This window comes from Anser anser (assembly GCF_964211835.1).
Source record: "Anser anser genome assembly, chromosome: 1".
Taxonomy (NCBI): domain Eukaryota; kingdom Metazoa; phylum Chordata; class Aves; order Anseriformes; family Anatidae; genus Anser; species Anser anser.
Window position 1 is genome coordinate 188,927,467 of NC_139720.1, and position 22,996 is coordinate 188,950,462.

At 41.6% G+C, this 22,996-nt stretch overlaps 2 protein-coding genes across 9 annotated transcripts in view; both read left to right on the forward strand.

Moving 5' to 3' along the window:
- The window catches only part of N4BP2L2 (NEDD4 binding protein 2 like 2), a 50,708-nt gene extending 29,761 nt beyond the window's left edge, over positions 1 to 20,947 (forward strand). For 5 of the 6 annotated variants that reach the window (XM_083810339.1, XM_083810340.1, XM_083810338.1 and 2 more), the window contains 5 exons: positions 6,112 to 7,895; positions 10,184 to 10,269; positions 10,965 to 11,010; positions 11,921 to 12,120; positions 18,450 to 20,947. In XM_083810339.1, coding sequence (XP_083666465.1) covers positions 6,112 to 7,895; positions 10,184 to 10,269; positions 10,965 to 11,010; positions 11,921 to 12,081 — 2,077 coding nt within the window. In that variant the 3' untranslated portion in view covers positions 12,082 to 12,120; positions 18,450 to 20,947. Of the gene's footprint in view, positions 1 to 6,111; positions 7,896 to 10,183; positions 10,270 to 10,964; positions 11,011 to 11,920; positions 12,121 to 18,449 lie in introns of those variants that run through there. The other variant, XM_083810341.1, reaches the window with a different exon arrangement.
- A 609-nt stretch (positions 20,948 to 21,556) lies between these two features.
- N4BP2L1 (NEDD4 binding protein 2 like 1) overlaps positions 21,557 to 22,996 on the forward strand; it is a 29,172-nt gene continuing 27,732 nt past the window's right edge. Inside the window, exon 1 of one of the 3 annotated variants that reach the window (XM_083810419.1) lies at positions 21,557 to 22,178. In XM_083810419.1, coding sequence (XP_083666545.1) covers positions 22,054 to 22,178 — 125 coding nt within the window. In that variant the 5' untranslated portion in view covers positions 21,557 to 22,053. The remainder of the gene's footprint in view (positions 22,179 to 22,996) is intronic. The other 2 variants (XM_083810420.1, XM_083810418.1) reach the window with 2 other exon arrangements.

Below are 22,996 nucleotides of genomic sequence, written 5' to 3' on the forward strand. Positions count from 1 at the left end.
TTTGTGCTGTACTTCCAGTGCACACTGTTGACATCTGCATCCATATTAAATGTTCAGAGAGGGAGCTTAAATGAAAATTGCATCCCTTTAAGATGGATTCAGATCACTTGTAGTATTTCATTGGGTCCTTTTTCTCCTCCTTTTGCTTTATAATGTTGAGCCCTACTTAATGTTGCAGAGAAATCCAGTAAAACAAAAACCAGTGTCTCTTCTCTGTTAGCATCCATCGGTACCTGTTGTCTCTTTGTTGTTTTATGTTCTGGTTAGTATTTTGGGTTGTGTCAGGTGAGATATTTGTGGCACCTAAATGAGGTTGAGAGTGGCTTTTGAGTTTTCACTTGTTCAGGAAGCAGATGTGTGATACTGGGCAGAAATGTACTCAGTGCGTATGTGTGTGTACATGTATGTTAATGGGTATATTCAGGATAGATTTCCTTAATGTTGATCAACATATTCCATGACTAAAGAACCAAAAGAGGAGATTGGCCCTTTCAGTCAGAAGACAGTGGTGGTTTTCATTAACTGGGCAGACAGGATCAGTTCAATCACTCCACCCAAAACATCTTGTGGACTGAATGGACCATCATATGAAAACTGAATTTCTATGTCTAGCACCTCAGGCAGTTGAGATTTTTGGAGTTTGGGGTCAGTTGTATTTTTGTTTGTTCATTTTACTTTGAAATGAAGGGGTGAACTTACACATGGATGTGATTAAAAGGACAGCTTCTCAAGAGATGCTGTGATCAAAGCAATTGTATGCTTTTGTCTGTGTACTCTCTAGATCACTGCCTCTTGTGTTTGGACTACAGCATGGCAGGAATCTGATGGTTGATCATATATTGTGTGGAACTGTATAAACAGCAGTCCTGCAGAAGTGGTAAAGATTGGGGTAGCTCTTTGAGCATTGTGAAGAAATAGCATGTTCTGTAAAGATTAATTCTCACTACTACTGGCAATGCTGTTGGGAGATGAAGTAGCGACTTTCTTTAGATTGAATCCAGTTAGTAGGATCTTTACTGGTTTGGAGTGGGGAGCATCAATTTACAACACTGGAATGTGCAAACGTTTTTTAGGAATCGTGTATGGTAAATTTCTGTAAGGTGGGCTGTGAGGCATCCCAACATGCTGCTGCTGCTGAAAGGAGTTACCTTGCTCCTACCACATCCTTACTCTTAGCTAGACACTTATTTTACTTCTTGTTTTGGTGGGTTGAATCAGCTCAACAATAAAATTAAGTACTTGCTTTCTTTTCCGTGCTGGCTCAGGCAGCTAAATCCACCCAAAAAGAGGGTGAGACAGGTGGGTAGGACAGGTAGCAGAATCATAGAACCATTTAAGTTGGAAAAGACTCTTAAGATTACCGAGTCCGACCATCTCCCTAATGCTACCAGGTCCACCATTAAACCATGTCCTTAACCATCATGTCCGCATGTCTCTTAATAGCTCCAGGGATGGGGACTCCACCACTTCCCTGGGCAGCCCATTCTGATACTTGATCATCCTCTCCGTGAAGAAATTCTTCCAGAGATCCAATCTAGAGTTCCCCTGGTGCAACTTGAGACCATTTCCTCACTTTCTATCACTTGTCACCTAAGAAAAGTGACCCACACTCACCTCACTGCAACCTCCTTTCAGGCAGTTGCAGAGAGCAATAAGGTCTCCTCTCAGCCTCCTCTTCTCCAGACCAAACAACCCGTGTCCTCAGCCGCTCCTCACAGGACTTGTGTCAGAGGAAGTGCACGGCCAACGTCTAGACCAAAGTAGGAAAGGGTGACTTGTTGAAAAGCACAGATTTAAAATGCTAAGTTGGATGCTCATCTGTCTAATGGAATTTCAAGAAGCCCTGTATTGCTGAGGAGCTATTTTTTAAGGTGTCAGGCTCAAAGTTATTTTGCATGTCTTTTTTTCCAATTCCTTAATCACCTAATACTAATGTTCTATTTGGCTTTGAGGAACTGCAGCTTTAGCACTCATTTAAGTAAAGGCAAGGTATTGCCCAGAGAAGCTGTGGGTGCCCCATCCCTGGAGGTGCTCAAGGCCAGGCTGGATGGGGCTTTGGGCAACCTGGTGTGGTGGGAGGTGTCCCTGCCCATGGCAGGGGGGTGGAGCTGGGTGGGCTTTAAGGTCCCTTCCAACCCAAACCATTCAGTGGTTCTGTGATATGCAACTAAGAAGGCTGGCACTATGAATTTTTCTCTTTGTTGTTGTTACTCCAAAGTTACAGCTACCATTTCTCTTTGTTTTTGAAGTAAAGTTAGCTCACAAGGAGTTCATTCGACATTAATTCAACAGTGTTTGTGGACTTGTTATATATTATTGTAAGGTAAGAAAGGTGGAGTGTATCCCAGTAGATACCATTTTATATAAGCAGCTTTACTGTAACTCTGATAATGAAAATCCATTCCGGAGTCTTTGGAGATTAGTGATAGTATAAATTTCTCAGAGAGCATGTACCTCATTGCTAAATGTCATATAGAATTGCTTTTTTAATTATCAATTCCTCTACACGTTATTACAGGAATGCCTGCAGACATGTTTTTTGTATCAAGCAGACATCAGCTTAAACTAGAGCTGAAGTTTGTTACAATGAACTTTAAAAAAAAATATTTTTTTCCTGATTTTGCCATTTTCCAGTAAAAAAGCATTGCTAACTTGTCTAAATTGTTTTCTTTGCATGTTCTACCTCAGGCAGCTGTCATGAAAATGTGTTTGTTTCTCTGGTAAAGAGTGTCATCGGAGCACTGCCTCCAGTTAGGCTGCAAGTGCTAATTTGAGCATTAAATTACAACCTGGAAGTCACATGTAATAGAGTTACGGCAAAAAGCTTTTAATATTATCTAAATGGTAGGGTGAGAAATTTCAAAGTATTGTGAATTCCTATTTCAGCAAAAATACTATTACATTTTTTCAGATCTGTTTATTACTAAATGGTTGCATTTCATAAGTATGTTTTTAAAATACATAATATATGGAAAAATGTAAATAACAACTGAAACTGCACTTTTTTTTTCTTTTTTTTTTCTTCCCCCTTGAGTGTGTTGTATGTGCTTTAAAACAAGTTACTAGCAAATGCCTCTGTAAAGAAGAGAAGTCTATCTCCATGCTGGTTCTCAAACTTTTGCTGTGTGCCATATGGTTTTACAGTTGGGAAAACTCTTCAAAAGGGCATGTAGGCGGACAGAAAGAGGAGGAACTAAGATAAAAATAAAATGAGTAGACAATTTGTTTTATTACATGCAAAAGGACATAATGGATGGATATACCCCAAGCAGGGAAATTTCAGCTATGCCATCACAGTGCATTACAGTGTTTTGTAGGGGTAGTATTTTCTTCAAATTATTTGCCTGAATAGTGAAGAATAATAAAGTTTATTATTCTGCATTCAGGAGCCTACCATTTCCCTTTTTGTTTTTGTCCTTTCTCTAGAAAATCCAAATCCTTAGAAAACTAGTTTCACTGAACTGCCCAAAAAATTTTACTTTTCCAACATATAGAAATGTCGTGGTTGTATCTAATAGGAACTATTGAATGCTACTGTTGAATTAAATGACACTTCCAGGTATGCTAAATCATCAGCCTGAACCAACGTTTGCATTCATCATTATTTTGACACGCAACAATTTCAGTGCAATAGCAGCTGGTGGTTTCTCTGGATTATCCACTTTTCTTCTCCCATTATTTGGTGGATCTATTTCTGCTGTTCTGGCAGTCCTAAAGTGAATCCTCTCCTGTGAGTTTTTGCTTCCTGAATCAGAATTAATGGTGAGGAGAGTAAGTAAATGTGCTGGCCTCAGACTTTTTTTCACGCTTCCGCAGAGTTCTTCAACACCTCTCAGTGTGCCATCCTAGCCTGGGAAAGGTTTTGTCAGAATTATCCTGAAAGGGTTGTCAGATATACAAGGAGTTAGGCAACAGCAACATGCTTGAATCTGTAGTAAAGTTGATTTCTACGGACAGCAGCACTGACTCAGCTGGGAGAGGTGGGTGGTGAGCAAGAGGGTAGCTCCTGTAACACCAAAACTGGAGAAGTTCACTCCTTGACTTCTGGATTTCAGCCTTCCCTGGGCCGTCTGGTGGTCATTTCTGCAGGGCTGGTAATGGCAGCACAAGGTCCATTAGACACAACACTGAATTCTTTTGGACCTGGTGCTCAGGTCTGATGTGTTATTCCCCACCCCATTCAAAACAATTAAAAATAGGATATTATTTTGTACTTCATTGGTAAGGGGTTTTATGGTTTAGAGAACTTCAGAGAACTTCCTCTCTAAAAACACTTCTCAAAAGCTCCCTTTCAAGAGGAAGAAAGCTAATGTCAGGATTTAAGACATGTCCTGTGATTAGTATAACTAGATGGATTACATGTAAGAAAATAGTCTCTCCCGTTAACATTGTGTTTCACTCTTCTATCATTTGATTCAATAGACAAATAAGATCTATTCAATCCTTATGCTTTTTTTTTTTCTTTTTCTTTTTTTTTTTTTTTAAAGGAAGCATATTTTAGAGTAGGGAATGCATCACAAGCAAAATTCAGGGCAAAATTCATCTTGGCTAACAAAACATCTCCACGTAAGCCATAGCATCCTGTATTGAAGATCCGCTGATTTCCCCTTTTACAAATCAGATCTCATTACTCAGAGGAAAGCACCGTGTAGACTTAAATACCGCAACTTGGAGGAGATCCCATTTGTTAGAAGGATGTCTCATTTGGATGCCATTTTTGGGCAATAAAATGTGTGTGCTTTCCAACAAGGTATTTTCTGAGACCCACAGTGCTTTTTGCAGTGATATCAAGGCACTGGGGCTTTTCAATCCAGTTCTGGTAAGTGACTTTGTGGCTACACAGAGGCCTAGAAGGCTGCCGAGCTGCTTCCAACCCAGCAATTTGGGCAGGTTGGTTGGCTTTGTGGGGCTGTTCTGAAGGAATTTCTCTGGTGCTAGCAAGGAATAAATTAAAGAATGAATAAAGGGTAAGGATAGGTAGCGTAAGGTCTCTGCAGATGACCTTAAGTCCCAGGTCGCTGGCCAGTGTCTCTGGCTTTCTGCATGCAAACTCAACCCCCACACCCCCCTTTTATTTTCCTCACTTGAGAATTTCAGAATACTCTACTTAAAACAGCTCATGTTAGATATGAATGCCCAGAAAATGACTAATTTTACCCTGTGACTCTTCTAGCTACTCCTTTGGTTAGTGTGTTGTATGAAGTACCATTCTGAACAAAGAATTAAAGAAGAACTAAGAACTGCAGAAAAGCAGCATATCCCTGATTCATACAATAATCGATGAAACATAGCCTTGCGAACCTGATCTCTTTTAAGGGTTGCATTGGAAGAAGTTAGATTTCTAGACTGGCTTTTTCTTACTCATGTTCATTTCAGGGTTAGGTGGCAGACTTAACAGACTTAACACCAAAATTTCAGAAAAGTCATTGTTATGGCTGCTATCTGCTGAAGTTGGTGAGAGATTCAGACAAAAATAATTTTAAATAACTGCCTGCAACTGACTTAATTTGTCTGTACTGTATTATTTTGTTGCAAATAAAATGAGAAATATTTTTTTTCCTAATAAGTGTGTTTACTCATAATATGTTGAGCAGTCTCAGAGATTGCTGTAGTCGCTGTACATTTGCATTATTCAGGTCTTTGGTTAGTACATTTTGAATTTAATTCCAACTAATCTCATTGTAGTCTATTTAATCTTAATGGGTAAAATTTGCTTACTAGTTCTTCCACTTTGTACCTTTTTGCTCAGCATGACATTTCAGAATAGCAGTAGCTCTTAAAACTCTAGTATGTAGTATCTATTACTAAAAAATAATTTATAAAGACATCCAGAAACATATCATTTGGTCTTGCAATGATTTTTGATACTTTTAGTAAAATTAAATTGATGAAACTGGATCTATATTTATTTATATTTAAAATGTTCAAGATTGTTCTGAATAGTAAGGTATATGTTTGTTTAATAAATTAAAGCCCTTATCTGAGATTTTATCAGTTTAAAAAAGCAGGTAGTCTGTGTTTGACTATCATAATTATGTAAAATATATAAACTTCAAACTGAACACCACAAATATCTTAATGCTGAAATGTATATATTTATTCTTCACATAGGGGGATAATTTTAAAGAAGAACCATGGGCACCCATTGACAAAAGCAAAGCAGAGGAAAAAGCGAAGAAGCAGCAACAAAATGAAAGGCAATCATACAGAAATCATGAAGAAAAAGTTAGGTGGAGCAACTCATCTCATTCCAGACGACCAGGAAACATCAGAAAGTGAGGAGGATGATTCAGAAGAAGAGAACAGAAAGTCTTTGTCTACATTCGGTGAAGGTCCCGAGGATCCAGTAACAGGTTGTGAAGAACAGACGAAGGATGATCGTGAAAGCCTTAAAGAACTTGCAAGGTTCTTGAAAGAAGGGTCTCCTATCACTGTGCCTGATATCTCAGCTGTGTCCAGCAGTGCACTAGAAAATGAGTTGCCTGTAGAAAGTGACAGTTCACTTCTAATAGATGTAAAACCTTTTTGTACTGTAAACCTAACCAAAAATGCTTTTGATTTTGAGGAAACAAATCAAAGGCACGATGAAAATCTTTGCAAGAGCCATTCCCTAAAAATAAACAATGATAAAAATTCCATCCAAAAACCAAAACGCAACTGTGAAGATAACGGTCTGCTGTCGAGCACAGAAAACGAACTTAAGATTACATGTAAACCTGACATGGAAGCTAAACTGTTATGTTTAAATGGTGAAAAAAGAGAAATCTCTTTGTGTTCCAATTCAAAACTAAATTACGATGTGCCTGATAGTAACACAGACAATAAAAGTGCATTAAAAACAGAAGAGAATTGCTCTAATGGCTGGGCTTTTTTTTCGATTAATTTATCTACCAAGGAATTGCAGCAGGGCTTTGATACACAAGTTTCTCTCTCTTCTTCGTCTGAGGATGAGACTGTAGGTGAACAAAGACAAAAAAAAGTGAGGAAACCTAAGCAGATTTATACTAACAGTTCAACAGAGCTAAACTGCCATCAGTCAAATGAAGGACTGGTAGAGGAAAACCACCAGGTACCATTAACCGAGGAGGTTGGTAATGTAATAAGCAATGGTCTGTTGGCATCTCCAGCTGGTGAAATGCACATGGGTTCACTTGGGGAATCCAGGAACACCTCCCCATGCGGTTTGAGTGAAGTAAATGTTCCAAAAAATGATGCTGCACCAGTTGTGTCAAGGAGGAAAAGACGCAGAAGAATTGTCAACTTGGCACCAAAGTTTAATGTACCAAGAGAGATTGCTGGTAGTACAGAGCGAGGGAAGGAAGTCCCGTTAAAAGATGACAGTCCTTCAAAAAGTGTTTTAGAAGTGGAGCAAAAGAGCTTTCTAAACCAAGACCGTGGAGAGGAACATGAAAAAAACCTTGAGTTTCCAGAATATTCTGCACCTTACAGTGGCCCTGAGGCACCCTGTTCCATGCCCACCCCTGGTGTGGATTCTCTGTTACAAGATATTTCATATATTCGTTTGGGACAATCTTCTCCTATGCCAAAATATTCGTGTAGTGTTTGTGTAGCTTCCAGGACAGAGGAGGAGCAAGCTAGAACTGTTAGGCAACAGCAGGTGGCTGATGAAAAAAAGAGTGAGAATGAACAAGCCTCTTCAGAGGTTACAAATAAACAACCAGATATTTTGTCTTCTCTTCAAGTCCTTTTTGAATATCCAGAAGATCCTTGTGTATTGGAAAGCTGTGTTGAAAATGTGCACAGAACAGATGATCCAGAGCCATCTGAAGATACTGAAGATGTGAAAATGAAAACTAGCTTTCTGGGACTTCCCTTATCAATAGGATTTGCTTTTCAACTTGTGCAGCTCTTTGGTTCTCCAGGTCTTCCACTGGGTAATACTCTTGTTACTACTGCTATATAAATATATGTATATGTGTGCGTGATTAAATATTCATTTTCATTGCAGGTAACAATTAGAGACATATTAACCCTATTGAAAGGAATCACTGCTGCTTTGGAGATTTTTTTTTAAACCTAAGTCATCTTCAGTATCTGTCTAAGGGCCTATTGGGTTTGGCCTCACATGTGCGGTCTCTGTAGTAAAACTTGCTTAGCAAATTTAAATCCAAAGCATGAAGCTCTTGTTGGTGTTTTAATGCATCATATCAAGTAAGACTTTAATGTGTTGATTACAAAACTAAGTGGAAAATATGACACAAAATGTATGCTCTTGTTAGATTTTTTTTATTTTGCCTGGTGAATATTGTAGCCTTCCCTTTTCTTTGTTTAGCAAAGTTCTCCTAGACCCCTGTGTGGCTTAGACATGGTTGAAATGCTTTCCCAGAATATAATGAATATAATGAATATAATTTAATTTCCAAGTGCATATCAATCTAAGGGGATGCATTTGCTAATAGGCAATACTTTCTTTTTAATCACACACGATTAAGAAGTGTAACAGTATGCTTGCCTCCCAGACCTCCACTTGTCATACTTTTGTACTTTCAGTTTAGACATTTTAAGTTAGCAGTAGGATCAGTCCTCAAAGGAGTTGTGCGTGGCAAGCGTGATTTCCAAATTACTGCAGGCTGACTTGACTACAGAGCTGTGGTCAGCAACAACAAGCATGTTTGGAAATCACTGCAGTACAGCGTGGTGAAAGAGCAGTGTTCCCTGTGTGTAAAGTCCTGCAACTTCTTGGTCCAAATTTAGTCTGTGAAAAAACAGTAACTTTGATTTAGCAAACAAATAGATTTAAAAATGCAGACCAGATTTTGAACACATAGTCCTTTACACCTGTTTGTTTCAATAGAATTTAAACTTAACCATGTACCCTCGTGTGAAAATTGTCAGACAGCTGAAGAGCAGCTTATGCTCTGTCCGTACGCCAAAAGTGACTTCCAGATTTGTTGTTTTTATTGTAAAAGTTGATGGTATTGCTACATGTCAGAACGGTGATGGCAAACCACTGGCAGCACTACTGGGCTTGTGGTGGTGCCCAAGAAACCTGCCGTGCTGCTTTATCTCAGTTTGGCACCACACACCAAAGCATTTGCATGTAGAGCTAAACAGAGCTATGAAGAACTGGTGATGTCTTCAGCTCTTATATATATAATATTATTCTCCTCCAAACTTGGCGTTCACGTCTGTGATGTTAAATGCCATCGTCTAGGAGGGACTGGAGTTGGCCATGACTTAAAAAAGCGATCTGCCAGGGGAAAACAAACAAACAAACAAAAACAAACAAACAAAAAAAAACAGGCATTCAGAAACACTTGACTGCTTAGCACATCAAATGTCATTCTTCTCTGAGTGAATTTCTCTGGTGTTTAGATGAGTTTCCTTTGGAAGCAACCTTTAAGGGATACAAAGCCTCCCTTATATCTCTCTGAAGCCCTGCCAGCTTGTGATTGCTGTGTTTTTTTCCCCTCAAAACTGTGAATACTCAATGCAGAACACTGGTCATGTTCTGATTTGACCACAGTTTTCCCACATATTCAAAAGCATTTGTGCTTTTTTGTGGCCTATTACATATTAATAGGCTATTATTTATTGATGTACACAGTCAAACTGTAGTATTTTACCTGACTGGCAGTTGCCATCAATTTTTGTTGAAATTACTTTGTGGGGAAAATTTTTGGCAAGTAAATGTCCTTGGATATTTAAAAATGAAAGATTTAGTTGATTTATTTTCTTAGATGTTTGTTGTATAAGCATAGGACATATTTTAGACTGCTCTCCTACAAAGAATCTCTTTTCAGCTTCTTAAACAGTGAAGAGTTGTTGCAGTTAAAATATTAGAAAGTAATTAAAATTTTAATTAAACATTAGAAACATTTTGTTCGTTTTGTTACTGAAATTGCATTTTGTTTAATTTACAGGCTGAGAGCTTTCTGTCGGTCTTGTTTGTGCTGTGTTTCGGGGGAGGGTGTGGGGGAGCTTTAAGCGTGGTAGGAAATCTTTGCGTAGAAAAAGAAACCAAAACCAAATCTCTGCCCCTTCCCGTGCACTGGCCTTAGATTCTGTAAAACCTAAATTTTGCCTTTGCTGCTGGCTCATGTAGATAACCGCTCAGTTTAAAAAGTCTACGTACTTAAGTCTGCAAAAACTATAATAAAGTGATATATTTTGGCTATGAAGAGATCTGAACACTCAACTGCAAAAATATTTTCTTCTGCAGAATCCTTGTTGCCAGATGATTATGTAGTTCCTCTTGACTGGAAAGTTTCAAAGATGATCTATTTACTGTGGAAGACCTCTGTGGAGGTACGAATTTTAGGGGATTTCGGAAGGCTTTCCAATATTCCAGGTGTAAAGAGGAAGCATTCAGTTCATGAAGCAAGATGTTGCTCTTTGCTAATAAAGTTGCTTTGTTTTTTAATACTCACAATGAGGAGATGGATGCTTTGTGTACTCTTTTGAATATTTCCAGAACCAGCTCCAGGCCATGGTAGGGTTCAGATTTTGAATGGTTTGCTTCAGAAATGCATACAAAGTAGCTAAGGGAGATAAAAAACATTTTCCTTGATGCTGTTGTCCCGCCTTGGCCTATGTTCATTAAATACAACCTACCATATCTAATTGTTCTTCTCCTAATGTTCTTATCGTATAAGCGAGTGCCATCCTCCTCCACTAGCATTAGTTTCTTCATGGCTACTTCTACCGAGGGCTGTAGCAGAGAAGTCACTGAGTGATTGACAGCAGCCTAATTCTCCTTGTCTAGTCAGAAACTTACCTACAAATTACTTTTTTTTGCTCCTTCCCACTGTGGCTGTTGCTTTGTGAAGGTTGGTTTTACTTAAGGAGCACTGTGCTGTCTGGTAGTGGAAAGGAGAAAAATCCTGTAAATGCAATGAATTAGAAACTGTAAAATAGAATATGGACCTTGTTCTCTCTCAGAATAACAAAATCTCTTGTTGCATATTTTCTCTTTTTCTCTGGTCTATTATTATCTGTTTTAGGAGAAACAGAAAACAAGTGGATTGCAAAACGGAAATGCTTTGGCTGGTAAGTGTATTTTGTGATACAAAACCTGTAAAAAGTGCCTGTTGTAGATCAGAGAAAATAGTTAAAGCTGAAGTGAAGTGTGCCAAAGATTTTCAGCACGAATGAGTGACAACACTCCTCTCTGTGAAAATCAGTAGGATGTGGTAAATAAATATGTGCCTCTGTTGATTGCGTACATAGTATGGCAGAGCTGCAGTCCCTGTGAGCCATCACATCATGTTCCCTGATGCACGTACTGAAATTCTTTGCGTTTCAGACTTTCCCATAGAGCATTACTCAAATATTTAGCTCAAGTTTATCTGATTCCAGATCAGAAGGAAGTTTAACATTAAAAAGTCTTTCTTTAGACTTTTCTCTGAAAAACTGAGCATCTTCAACATAATGGTTGCCAAAGACTGCCACCGTAATAATAAGTCAGGCTCTTGAACAGCAAGAGATATCAAGGTCCGAGGGAAGCCTGGGTCTTCTGGCAGCATTAATTCCTGCTGTGTGTAGATTACAGGATAAGGTTACTGGTTGTTTTCCGTGCTCCATGATTTCCATGTTAGTTTAGTATAATTTAGTATAAGCTGCATAATGAGATTAAAAATACGCAATAGTCGCTTGCTGGAAGCTTGGATTTGGTGTCTGAAACAGGAGAGGAGTTATTTTAAACAAAAAAGGAGGAAAGGAAGGTCTTCACTTGGAGAGCATACAGGAAGCAGAAAAGTAGCATATAGAAGTATATACATCTGTCAGAGACAAATCTGAAAAAATTGGTCTATTTGGTAGGCCATTCAGGTGGCAAAATCATGGGCATTCTGATGAAATAAAGCTTGTTCTACAAATACTCTATCCTGACATAATCCCTGAAATTATCTTATATAATTTGTATTTTTGGCTGCAGTTAGATTTTTTTCTTTGTTTTTAGATAATATGATTAGCCTTGAAGATCTAAATAAAAATAGCCAAGAGAATGAAAACACTTCTGAAACACTTCCAGAAACGGAACTACTTCAAGGGCTCATAGACGAGAACATCACAAGCTATGCTGGCAGTGGCGGTCTGGATGCTGTGCTTCCTCAGTCGTGACTGACCATCTTTAAGAAAAAAACCTGCATGAAAGAAGAGGTAATCAGTCACACCTGTGACTGATTTATTAACTGTTTTAATTCTTGTATATTTGACCAAACATCTGAAGAACACTAGCCATTATAATTTTTAAGGTGCGTTTAGCACCACCCAATGTACTTGATTTTTCTCTTCAGATTAGATTTGAGGGCGAATGTTGTGCGTGTGTTTGCTTTTGTGGCTTTTTTTGCTTGCTTTTTTTTTGTTTTTAAACCTTAATGGGGAAAAGGTTTTTGCTATAAAGCTGTATATTTTTTTTCCTCTTCAAAATCTAAAAAAAAAATAATCTAAATCTGCTTGGTGAACTGAAAGCAATGGTCTGGGATGCCTAAAAGCTGGACTTTATTGGCAGCTTGGTTACTGTGGTGATTTGTAGTGAGTAATGTCACAGTTCATGTTCCTCTGTGAGCTGCTTATTGCGGTGTATCTCCATCCAAAGCATGAATTTGAGAAAGTCTTGAATATTCATTGTGGATTAAAACCCAGCCTTTTTCCATCCTGCTAATTTTCCCCTGCTACTTCAACCTGCCTCACTTCTGCATGTAAGCTTCTCCTGTTTGTTTTTCTCTCCTACCTGTAGTTCTTTTACACTCCATGTCCTTTTCCTCAGTTGTTAGGATTTTTAAGAGTTCTTCTACTGCATATCCCTTTCTCTGTTTGAACTTGTAGTTGTTAATAATAAGCTACTATATAAAGCCATTGAATGAAATAAGAGTGATCTGTTTTTGAAGAGCTGTGCTCCCTCTTATTGCCCATATCTTTATCTGGTTGCTGAATCCAACAAACTGTTTATTTCCATTAGCTTTTCCTCCTGTATCTCTTTGCCATGGTGCTCCCCAAAGCCTCCATCTCCTGCTTGTTGTGCAGGCAGAGGAAGAGATCCTCGGCCCCGTGTATTAGGGAGGCAGCCACCAGCTGCTGTGGAACAAAACTCTGTGACTGAGCTTCCATCTGCCATTTTTGCAATGCCTTGATAATTTTCTTTGCTAGGTTTTAAAACCACGGTTTGCTATGTGGTGTCATAGTCTGATGCTCTAGTGCATGGGATTGTGTTATTTCTAAGGATATAAAATTAAAACTTTTTTTTTTCTCAGTTCAGCATCTGCAATGAGTCAGGAAAAGTCCTGATAGCTGCTGGAGGGAGAGGAGGAGACACCAGAGGTGGGATGGCTTTAGGCTGGTGGCTCCCTTCTTCCTCCCAGCCCTGTTCTCCAATTTGTCAGTGCTGGCACTCGCTGGCTGACATAAAGGGAGTAATTTAACTTGCTAATCTGCAGGAAAGAAATGGAAAGTTTTCTGCTGGGCTGGCAAACTTAGATGAGTTTGTATATTGTATACAGTCTAACCAAGTGCAAATGTATGTGAAAAGCATCTCTTAGGGTTATCGATAGGACCTTACACCGGTTTTGAGGGATAGGGTCATCTTTCCTCACCCCACGATCAATATTTTCTAGTTGCTGATTTGGGCAAACTTACCAAGAATGGTGTCAGAGTGGTTGCAAAACTGCCCCAGTGAACCTCTGTAAATGCTGAAATTGATTAAATTTCATCAAATGCTACTAGCAACCTAGCTCCAGCTCCTGCAGCCGTTCCAGTTCCAGCTCCTGCAGCCGCTCCAGCTCCTGCAGCCGCTCCAGCTCCAGCTCCTGCAGCCGCTCCAGCTCCAGCTCCTGCAGCCGCTCCAGCTCCTGCAGCCGCTCCGGCTCCAGCTCCTGCAGCCGCTCCAGTTCCAGCTCCTGCAGCCGCTCCAGCTCCTGCAGCCGCTCCAGCTCCAGCTCCTGCAGCCGCTCCAGCTCCAGCTCCTGCAGCCGCTCCAGCTCCAGCTCCTGCAGCTGCCCCAGCTCCTGCAGCTGCCCCAGCTCGTGCAGCTGCTCCCACTCCTGTGGCTGGGTCAGAGAAACGAGCTGTAGCAGTGCAAGTTGACCCCGCAGAGGGTATTCCAACCCCTGTGGCAGACCCTGCGTCTGGGTCAGAGAAACGAGCTGTAGCAGTGCAAGTTGCCCCTGTAGACAAGGTGAAAAAATGGTATAGAGGCTCAGGTCGTTTAAAACGCAGACAGTCTTCTGCTAAGTCTGGGCGTAGTGAAGACGAGGCTGGGCCATCAAAGGTGCAGGAGACTGAAGATGAGGATGAGGATGGCGAAAAATCAACAGTAACTACCCGGACTCCATACCAGCCATCAAAGGTGCAGGAGACTGAAGATGAGGATGAGGATGTCGGAAAATCAACAGTAACTACCCGGACTCTACACCGGCCATCAAAGGTGCAGAAGACTGAAGATGAGGATGAGGATGTCGAAAAATCAAGCTACCGGAAAATGAGAAGAAATATGCCTTGTTCACTGACGGGTCCTGTCGTATTGTGGGAAAGCATCGGAGATGGAAAGCTGCTGTATGGAGTCCTACACGACGAGTTGCAGAAGCTGCTGAGGGAGAAGGTGAATCGAGTCAGTTTGCAGAAGTAAAAGCCATTCAGCTGGCTTTAGATATTGCTGAACGAGAAAAGTGGCCAGTTCTCTATCTCTATACTGATTCATGGATGGTAGCAAATGCCCTGTGGGGGTGGTTACAGCAATGGAAGCAGAACAACTGGCAGCGCAGGGGCAAGCCCATCTGGGCTGCGGCATTGTGGCAAGATATTGCTGCCCGGGTAGAGAACCTGGTTGTAAAGGTACGCCATGTAGATGCTCATGTGCCCAAGAATCGGGCTACTGAAGAACACCAAAACAACCAGCAGGTGGATCAGGCTGCTAAGATTGAAGTGGCTCAGGTGGACCTGGACTGGCAACATAAAGGTGAATTATTTATAGCCCGATGGGCCCATGACACCTCAGGCCATCAAGGTAGAGATGCAACATACAGATGGGCTCGTGATCGAGGGGTGGACCTGACCATGGACACTATAGCACAGGTTATTCATGACTGTGAAACATGTGCTGCAATCAAGCAAGCCAAACGGTCAAAACCTCTTTGGTATGGAGGACGATGGCTGAAATATAAATATGGAGAGGCCTGGCAGATTGATTACATCACACTCCCTCAAACCCGCAACGGCAAGCGCCACGTACTTACAATGGTGGAAGCAACCACCGGATGGCTGGAAACATATCCTGTGCCCCATGCCACCACCCGGAACACTATCCTGGGCCTTGAAAAGCAAGTCTTATGGCGACATTTTTTTTTTTTCCAGTTCAGCATCTGCAATGAGTCAGGAAAAGTCCTGATAGCTGCTGGAGGGAGAGGAGGAGACACCAGAGGTGGGATGGCTTTAGGCTGGTGGCTCCCTTCTTCCTCCCAGCCCTGTTCTCCAATTTGTCAGTGCTGGCACTCGCTGGCTGACATAAAGGGAGTAATTTAACTTGCTAATCTGCAGGAAAGAAATGGAAAGTTTTCTGCTGGGCTGGCAAACTTAGATGAGTTTGTATATTGTATACAGTCTAACCAAGTGCAAATGTATGTGAAAAGCATCTCTTAGGGTTATCGATAGGACCTTACACCGGTTTTGAGGGATAGGGTCATCTTTCCTCACCCCACGATCAATATTTTCTAGTTGCTGATTTGGGCAAACTTACCAAGAATGGTGTCAGAGTGGTTGCAAAACTGCCCCAGTGAACCTCTGTAAATGCTGAAATTGATTAAATTTCATCAAATGTCAGAACTTCTTTTCAAAAAAAAAAAAAAGGCAAGAAAACAGATTCATTTCTATTGAAAGATTATTAAATCATGGAAAATAAATGGAGAGCTAGAGGGACTGGAATGATAGTGTGAGATTTGAGAATAACTAAGCATTACTGGCCAAGTGTAACTCAGTTATTAGCCAGATGATCTTGCTTCTTTATTAATGTTTCATAAGGCTATTCTTACTGAAATGGGAGAGTGAACAGTGGTGGTGTTCCTCTGTAAATACACAGGGTTAATCTCAAGCAGTTTTGAGAGCTCCTTGTTGCAGCGTTGGCAGTACATCAGTATTTGCTGTGGAGATTAAGCAAGAGATCCTGATTTAAAAATAAAAACAGCTGAGATCAGTGAAAACAGCATATTATTTTGTTGTGTAGGTCTCCTTAGGCCAGGAACCCACAGTGCCAGATGCCAATGCAAATGTAGAACAAGATGACAAAAGCTGATTGCAGTTTAAGCATTTATCTGCATTTATTATTACAAAATAAAAGCTGGCATGCTTGTGTTTGAAGTGTAAAGGTCGCTTTGCAGTAACTCCCTGCAGGGACACTTCCTTCAGGACAGCCCAGCAGGGCAGGTGTTTTGGTGAGACAAGTCTCCTGATGATATACGTTATCAGTCCTCCCTTTCCTGGCCGTGATATTGTTGTCATCTCCCTTTGTTGGACGCAGTGCTTCTGCAGCCGGAGCAAAGCAGGTCAGCTGTATGATTCAGTGCAGAGCTGACATTCAAAAAGAGTTCAGTCTGGACCATCAGGCTGAAACGAATTCTTAGAGCCATGCAGTCCACAGGGTAAGGTGCAGCAAAACGTGCCGGGGACAGGCAGAAGAGAAAGCTGGTTGTGCTGAGTAATAGGAAACTTCATCAAACTGCAGTTTCATCAATGGTTTAAATTTGGATAAGCTAATGCTGCTTCTGAAAAGAGCAGAAAGAGCTGTTCGTTCCTAAAGCTGCGTAGCCTGCTCTTGCACTGCTACAGGTGTTGGTAGCACGATGCAGGGGACTTTATGCAGAAGCTGATCTTGGTTGAGAACTGAACATTTTGTGGGATGGGTCTGAAGATGAAATGAGTAAAGAATTACCAGAACCGCTTGTGTGAAAAGGGCTGTGTATTTAGTGCAGATCTGTATGCAGACCATGCGTGCACTTGCTTTGCTTACCAGGCAGAGTTGCTTTGATGTGCAGACCTCCGCGCTTGAGCGGATGCTGTGCACAGGCCCGTTGTGTACCACCAGATGCTCCTAACTTCTCTGTGAGAGCACTTCCCAGGCACGTAAGGCAGCAGAAAGCTGCTTGAAAGTGAGCGTGAGATGGCTGGCAAATAGGTCAAATCAGGAGATGTCAGTGGTGGTGAAAAAGAAGCGATAGGAAGGGTGGAAACAAGACTCCCAAACCTTTGATGTTAAAACTTTTGGCTTCTGTTTGATGCAGGAGATGAAGGAGTCGCAGGTGTGATGGTGGCAAAAACAAGGATGACCTGGGAACTGAGCAGGAAAGAGAATTGTGACAAAAGCAATATACACAGATATATATTCATACCTGAACACTGAGAATGGATCTGTTACACATTTCCTCGTTCTGTGGAAAAGCAGGAATCATAAGAATTTAACTGATACTAAAACTTGGTTTTCCTTCTCAGTTCCTGAGATTAAACATTTCTCTCCATGAGTTGGCTAAAAGAGATTATCTTGTTTCCAGTTCCTACTTGCAGGTCCATTTCTCTATAGTCTGTTTTTGTATTTGTAACTTGAAACAATTTCTAAAAAGAGTATCACTTAAGCATATCTGATTTAAAGCGTATCATTAAGCCAATTTCAACTGTTTCAATGCTTAAGTGTTTACACAATAAATTGAGAGTTTCAGAATGTGGAAGGTCTGAGAAATGGAAGGAACAAGGCCACAAATCCATCACTTCACTGATTCTTCTGTCTTTTGGCTAGCATGAAAAAATAATTGAAAAAATAGAAGGCAAGCAAGAAAACAGTCCTCCACTGTTGCTACAGAAGATGCTGTATCATCCCATGGTCAGACTCTAACAGTTGCTACTTTATTAAATTGATAATTTAAAAAAAAAATAAATCTCTATCCTTTGGCATTTAACCACTAATTTTAAATATCAAGAAGCATGAAAAAACACCCAGAATCATAACCAGAAAAAATCATCTACCTGTTACAGTGCTTTCCAGGAAGACCTGGCCTAAAATTTACTTAGAGATCATAATTAGTAGCAGGAATAAGAGGAAACAAAAAATAAGAGAAAAATAAATAAGAGGGAAAAATAATAAATATGAGGAAATTTAAAAATATATATATAAAAGAAAATGTCCACCATGTTACTCTTCTCCTTATTTTTAAATCTCAAGATTTATAGGTCTGTGCTATCTCTAGTTTTGATATCCATGTTTTCTTTTTTTTCCCATTTTCTTGCATTTTTAATTTTTTTCCTATGCTTTCTATTGTCTGCTTTCTCTCCATTCTTTTTCACTTTTTCAAAAAGTTATCAACAGCTAAGTATGAAAGAGAGAAATAGACTTTGTAAATCATCAGACAGCTGAACTCTTTTTAGTCTGAAGATCGGATTTGCAACCATTAAAGTCTTTCTACAGGCTGAACTTGTTGCGATATTTCAGCAAAATCTCTTTTTTATTACAGAAACTTCTCACTTTGATTCCACCGTGGAAGGACTTCAGTTTGCAACCAAGGGTTTTAAATGTAAGGAGTAACCTGGAAGAAAGTTACCAGTGTGACTTATTTTTGGTGTGAATCTGTGGCCATCTGCTTTTTTTTTTTCCTCCACCAATATCAAGTTCTCTGTCAAAATTGGGATAATTTTTTATTGCTTAGTATAAGGTCACTTTCTGACACCGGTTGGAATGTATCCCTTCTCTTCACGTTTGAGCATGATACGAGGATACTGAAAGTAGCACGAAGGAGGTGTCTGTCCACATGAGGTGTGAACGTCAGGCTCTGGTGTTTAACGCACTTGTCTGAGGACCCCAGATTTTGCTACAGGAACTGGGATGTGAACTGGTAACGATGCCTGCCTGCAGGGAAAGATGGCTTTTTTTTCTGTTTTTAGTTACATGTCTTATCCTGCTTCTGCCTGCTCTTACCTTTCATCTTGTTCCTGATAATTACCTCCCAATCTCGTTATAATGTCAAGTGGAAGAATTCTTCATCAATCTCTCCTTCCCATTCTTTCATCCATAAGTGCACAACTTACATTGTTTTCTCCTGAAATGATGCTTCATGTTTCCCTCCAACTAGGTTCATTTGGGACTGTAGAAATAAGAAGGAAGTTCTGCTATAGACCTGATTCAAACAGGAGGAAAATTGTGTATGGTTTGTGTTAGACGGATAAGACCTATAACTAACACCGGTAATAGGTGACTTCGTGTTTGTTAGAGGTATTCCTTTTGCCATTGTATTTACTTAAAATTCTTATGTAAGGAGAAATTTAAACTAAAAGCAGTTCTTTCCTTATTATTATTTGGTTTTATATTGGGTTTTTCCTTCAAAATTAAGGACTTTTCAACCAGAACAGTAACCTTACTGGTAACAGTTCTGTTACTGAGGAAATTATCCCAGTATCCCTAGTGGAGTGATGGCTTCCTGAGGGAGATGGGCAGCAGAATTTGATGAGCACTTAAGAATAAAATCTAAAATTTTGCTCATGCAAATTTCTGGAAAAAGCCCACAGAGGCAGCAGAAATAATTACATATGTGAAGTGAGCTAAATTGCTTAAGTGACAAATTTCATCCCATGTTTTTAAGACACAATATCATTTTTTTGTTTTGTTTTGTGTTTTCCCAAGGTATGGTTAGATTCATCTATGTTCTTCTTTCTGTGGAGGTTGTAAACAGGGCCAGGCTTCTCTGCCAGCTCTCTCTCACTTTTCTGGAGAAGCACAAAATCGACCTGATGTATGGCTGTGGTCCCTAAAATGTTGCCAAATGTTCAGTGCATATATCTTTGAAGTGCTGTGATGCCTGGATGTGGAGCACTGCAGGCTGGCCTTGATCGTGATGCTGAGGTGTCTGCCACTTTCACCTGCAGAATGAAGGAAGCAACCACAAACTGGAGGAGGAAAACAGAAAGCGAGGTGTGTTGTGAAGGACCAGAAAGAAAAGAGGCTGGTGGGGGCAGGGCAAGATCACAAAGGACGTCTATTTATGACAAAAAGCAGGTCTGCTTGCTGAAATAGCAAGTAATGAAGGTGAGACAGGCAATAAAGAAGGGAGGGAGGTGAAAAGAGAAATCAGAAGAAGATAGTATGGAGGAAAGTATCACTGAAGGACAGCTGTGGATATAGCTTACAGGAAAGAAAAAGTAATTAAGGAGAAAATTCATTTAATCAGAGCAATTAGGAGATAAACTTTCAATTTATAGACTTGTAAACTTATAAAATTTATAAACTAACTTTGTCAATTATGAGATAAACTTTCATTGATAAGGCTGGAAAATTCTTCGTAGTGAGGAGGGTGACAAAAAGACAAATACCACCTCACTTCTGGTGAAAAGGGTGGGAAAAGATCAATGAGAAGAGAAACAAGCAAGTTTAGGTTGTGTGTACTTGTCAGAAATACTTCCCACATCTGTGGCTTCTAGATCCAGAATATTTAACCATTTCTTCATTTGTCTCCTCTTTCTCATCTTTTGCCTACACCCTTTTCGTTGTGTATCAGCTGAAAAGGCAGTGCCTGACTGAAGCTGCACTGAGGTCTAAATTGCCAGTGTCCCCCATTCTCTACTTAAATATTGCACGTAAGCAGTTTAGAAATGCATAAATCTTTATATTGCACCATTGGCAAAACTCGGTGACTATACTTTTTGATGCATTTTTCATGCGTGTGTGTGTGATTTTCTCCTTTCCTTGGTTGGAAAGATACTGCTCTTCTACAAGGAGCATATTACGGAAAATGTAATGGGGAGGGAGGTAATTCATGCTGGTCAAAACCTCAGCTTCAGACTTAACCTGATGTACCGTGGCAACAGAAAAGTCGATTTGGTTTCAAGAAAATGTCACCGAAGTGTTACTATTTTCTTCCTACCTTTATTTATTGAGAAATAATTCTGAATGCATCTATTTTCTGTTACTGAATACTGACCTTCCAGAATGCTTGAAATAAAAACCGTTTTCAAAAATCTCACAGCATTTGTGTATGGATAAATTGTTTCATCGTTTTGAAGGGTGTTGCCATTTTAAGTGTACTTTAAAAGCCTGACAGGAGCTTTGATTTGTGAAGTTTATAGATCTTATTTCCTGCCACCTTTTTCCTCTTGATTCAGCTAGTGGTGGAGAGTATGCCGGTTTTTGATCTTGAAAGATTTACTTTCTCAAAGTAATTAAAATATTACTACAATATTTGGTGTGCCACATCGGGGGAACTAAGCTTTCATATGGTATGCAAACACCTTATTTGCGCATAGTGTGTTGCATATGCGCATAGTGTGTGTTATGATGTGCAATATATATACTATTTGCAAACTCTTAGAGCCAAAACTGCAGTGTCTGTAGTTAAATGGACATGTGTCCATGTAGTATGCCTGAGCCTGGCTTCTGACCAGACTGCAGCTGCTGTTTTGTATGGCTCTGAGAGGGCGAGTGACACCACACCGAGTGTTTTTGTTTTCCGTGGAAACTGTATTCTTCCTTTGTCTTGCACGGTGGTAATGTTAAAGCAGGTCAGGCTTTCCTTACGGAAAATAAATCACGTTAAACTCGCTGTGGTTTCTCATGTGGTAATGCATGTGGAAAAAAAAAAAAAAGAGGGAAGCTGAAGCGGTGAGCTTGATGCACGGGGTTGCTTATGCAATGCAGCGCAGTCACTTAGCTGCGGCTGCCTGGAATCCTCGCCCGCTTTTGGGTGGAATCCAGTAGCTCCATCAGAAATAAAAAAAAAGAAAGCGAAAGAAATAAAGTAGACAAATCCAAAGCTGGGGTACCGTAGGCAGCTCTGGCATGCTGTGGTGACCGCCTTTCTCCCCAGCCTGCGGGGCAGAGTACGGGGGCCAGAGCCTGGGGCTTCTCAGCACCGGCAGCATCAGCCTCCCACCTGGATAACGTGCACATTAATTACTTTTTAGTAATTAGAGCCGACCCCTCGGGCTAACCGAGGGCAGCCCAGCCCTTCCCTGTACGAGGCCTCCCCGGGAGGGGCCGGGGCCGGCTCCCCGCCGCCTCCCTCCCCCTTCCGGGCCGGGCCCGGCCCTCGCACAACCAGGGCCGAGCCGGGCCGGGCCGGGCCGGGCCGCATGGACGAGCGGCTGCTCCGAGCCCTGGGGGGGCTCAGCCTGCAGCCCCCGCCTCGGAGGCGCTTCGGCAAGAGCCTGGTGCTGCTGCGGGGCCTGCCGGGCTCCGGGAAGAGCACGCTGGCCAGGTAAGGGCCGGGCCCGGAGGAGGGGGCGAGGCTGGTGCCGTGACATCCGCTTAGGGCTTCTTAGGGCTTCGCCTCGCAGGGTCTTGGCTCCCTCAGGCCGGTGGAGGGCAAGGAGCCAGCCCTTGTGCAGGCTGCCGGAGCCGAGCCCCAAATGGCCCGGCACAGCCCGGGGTGTGCAGCGGGGCGGTGCCGGGGGGTCCTCGGCGCCCCTCGCTGCTGCTCCGAAACCGGGAACGAGCAAGGCTGGGCTGCGAGGTGGAAATGGAAACGGGGTGTGGGAGCCACCTCTGAGCGCTGCGGGGACGTGTTGCTGGCTGGGAAGGGGAGCAGGAGCCTCGCAGAAAGCTCGGAAAGGCTTCGGAGCTTCGTTGCTCCAGCCACGGGGAGCTGCTTCAAGGACACGCTGCCCATCGCATGGGGGAAGGTGTTTTTAAGGGATTTGTGCCCAAAGGTGCGATTCCAGTAAGCCCCTAAACCACCCCAGCCACGGTATTTGGTGTTCTGTAAAAAGTACCGGGCTAGGGCTTTCTATCTTGTGGTTAATTGCCGACGGTAAGGCAGTTCCTCTGTCTCGCAGCGAGAATTGCCAAGGGCTGGGACTTCTGGTTTCGTGTTGTCTGAGCCCCAGCGGTGTGAGGTAGAGGCAGAAGAGGCTCCCAGAACGGTGAAAAATAGGTGGAAAAGCTCCAAGGGCAGTGCTGTGGGGTGGCACCGCGGCCTGCCCGACACAGCATAGCCCCAGCCTGGCATCGCGATCAGCCTGGCATCGCGACCAGCCTGGTATCTCAAAGCTCCTGGTGTCCCCCTGCCCTCCACCA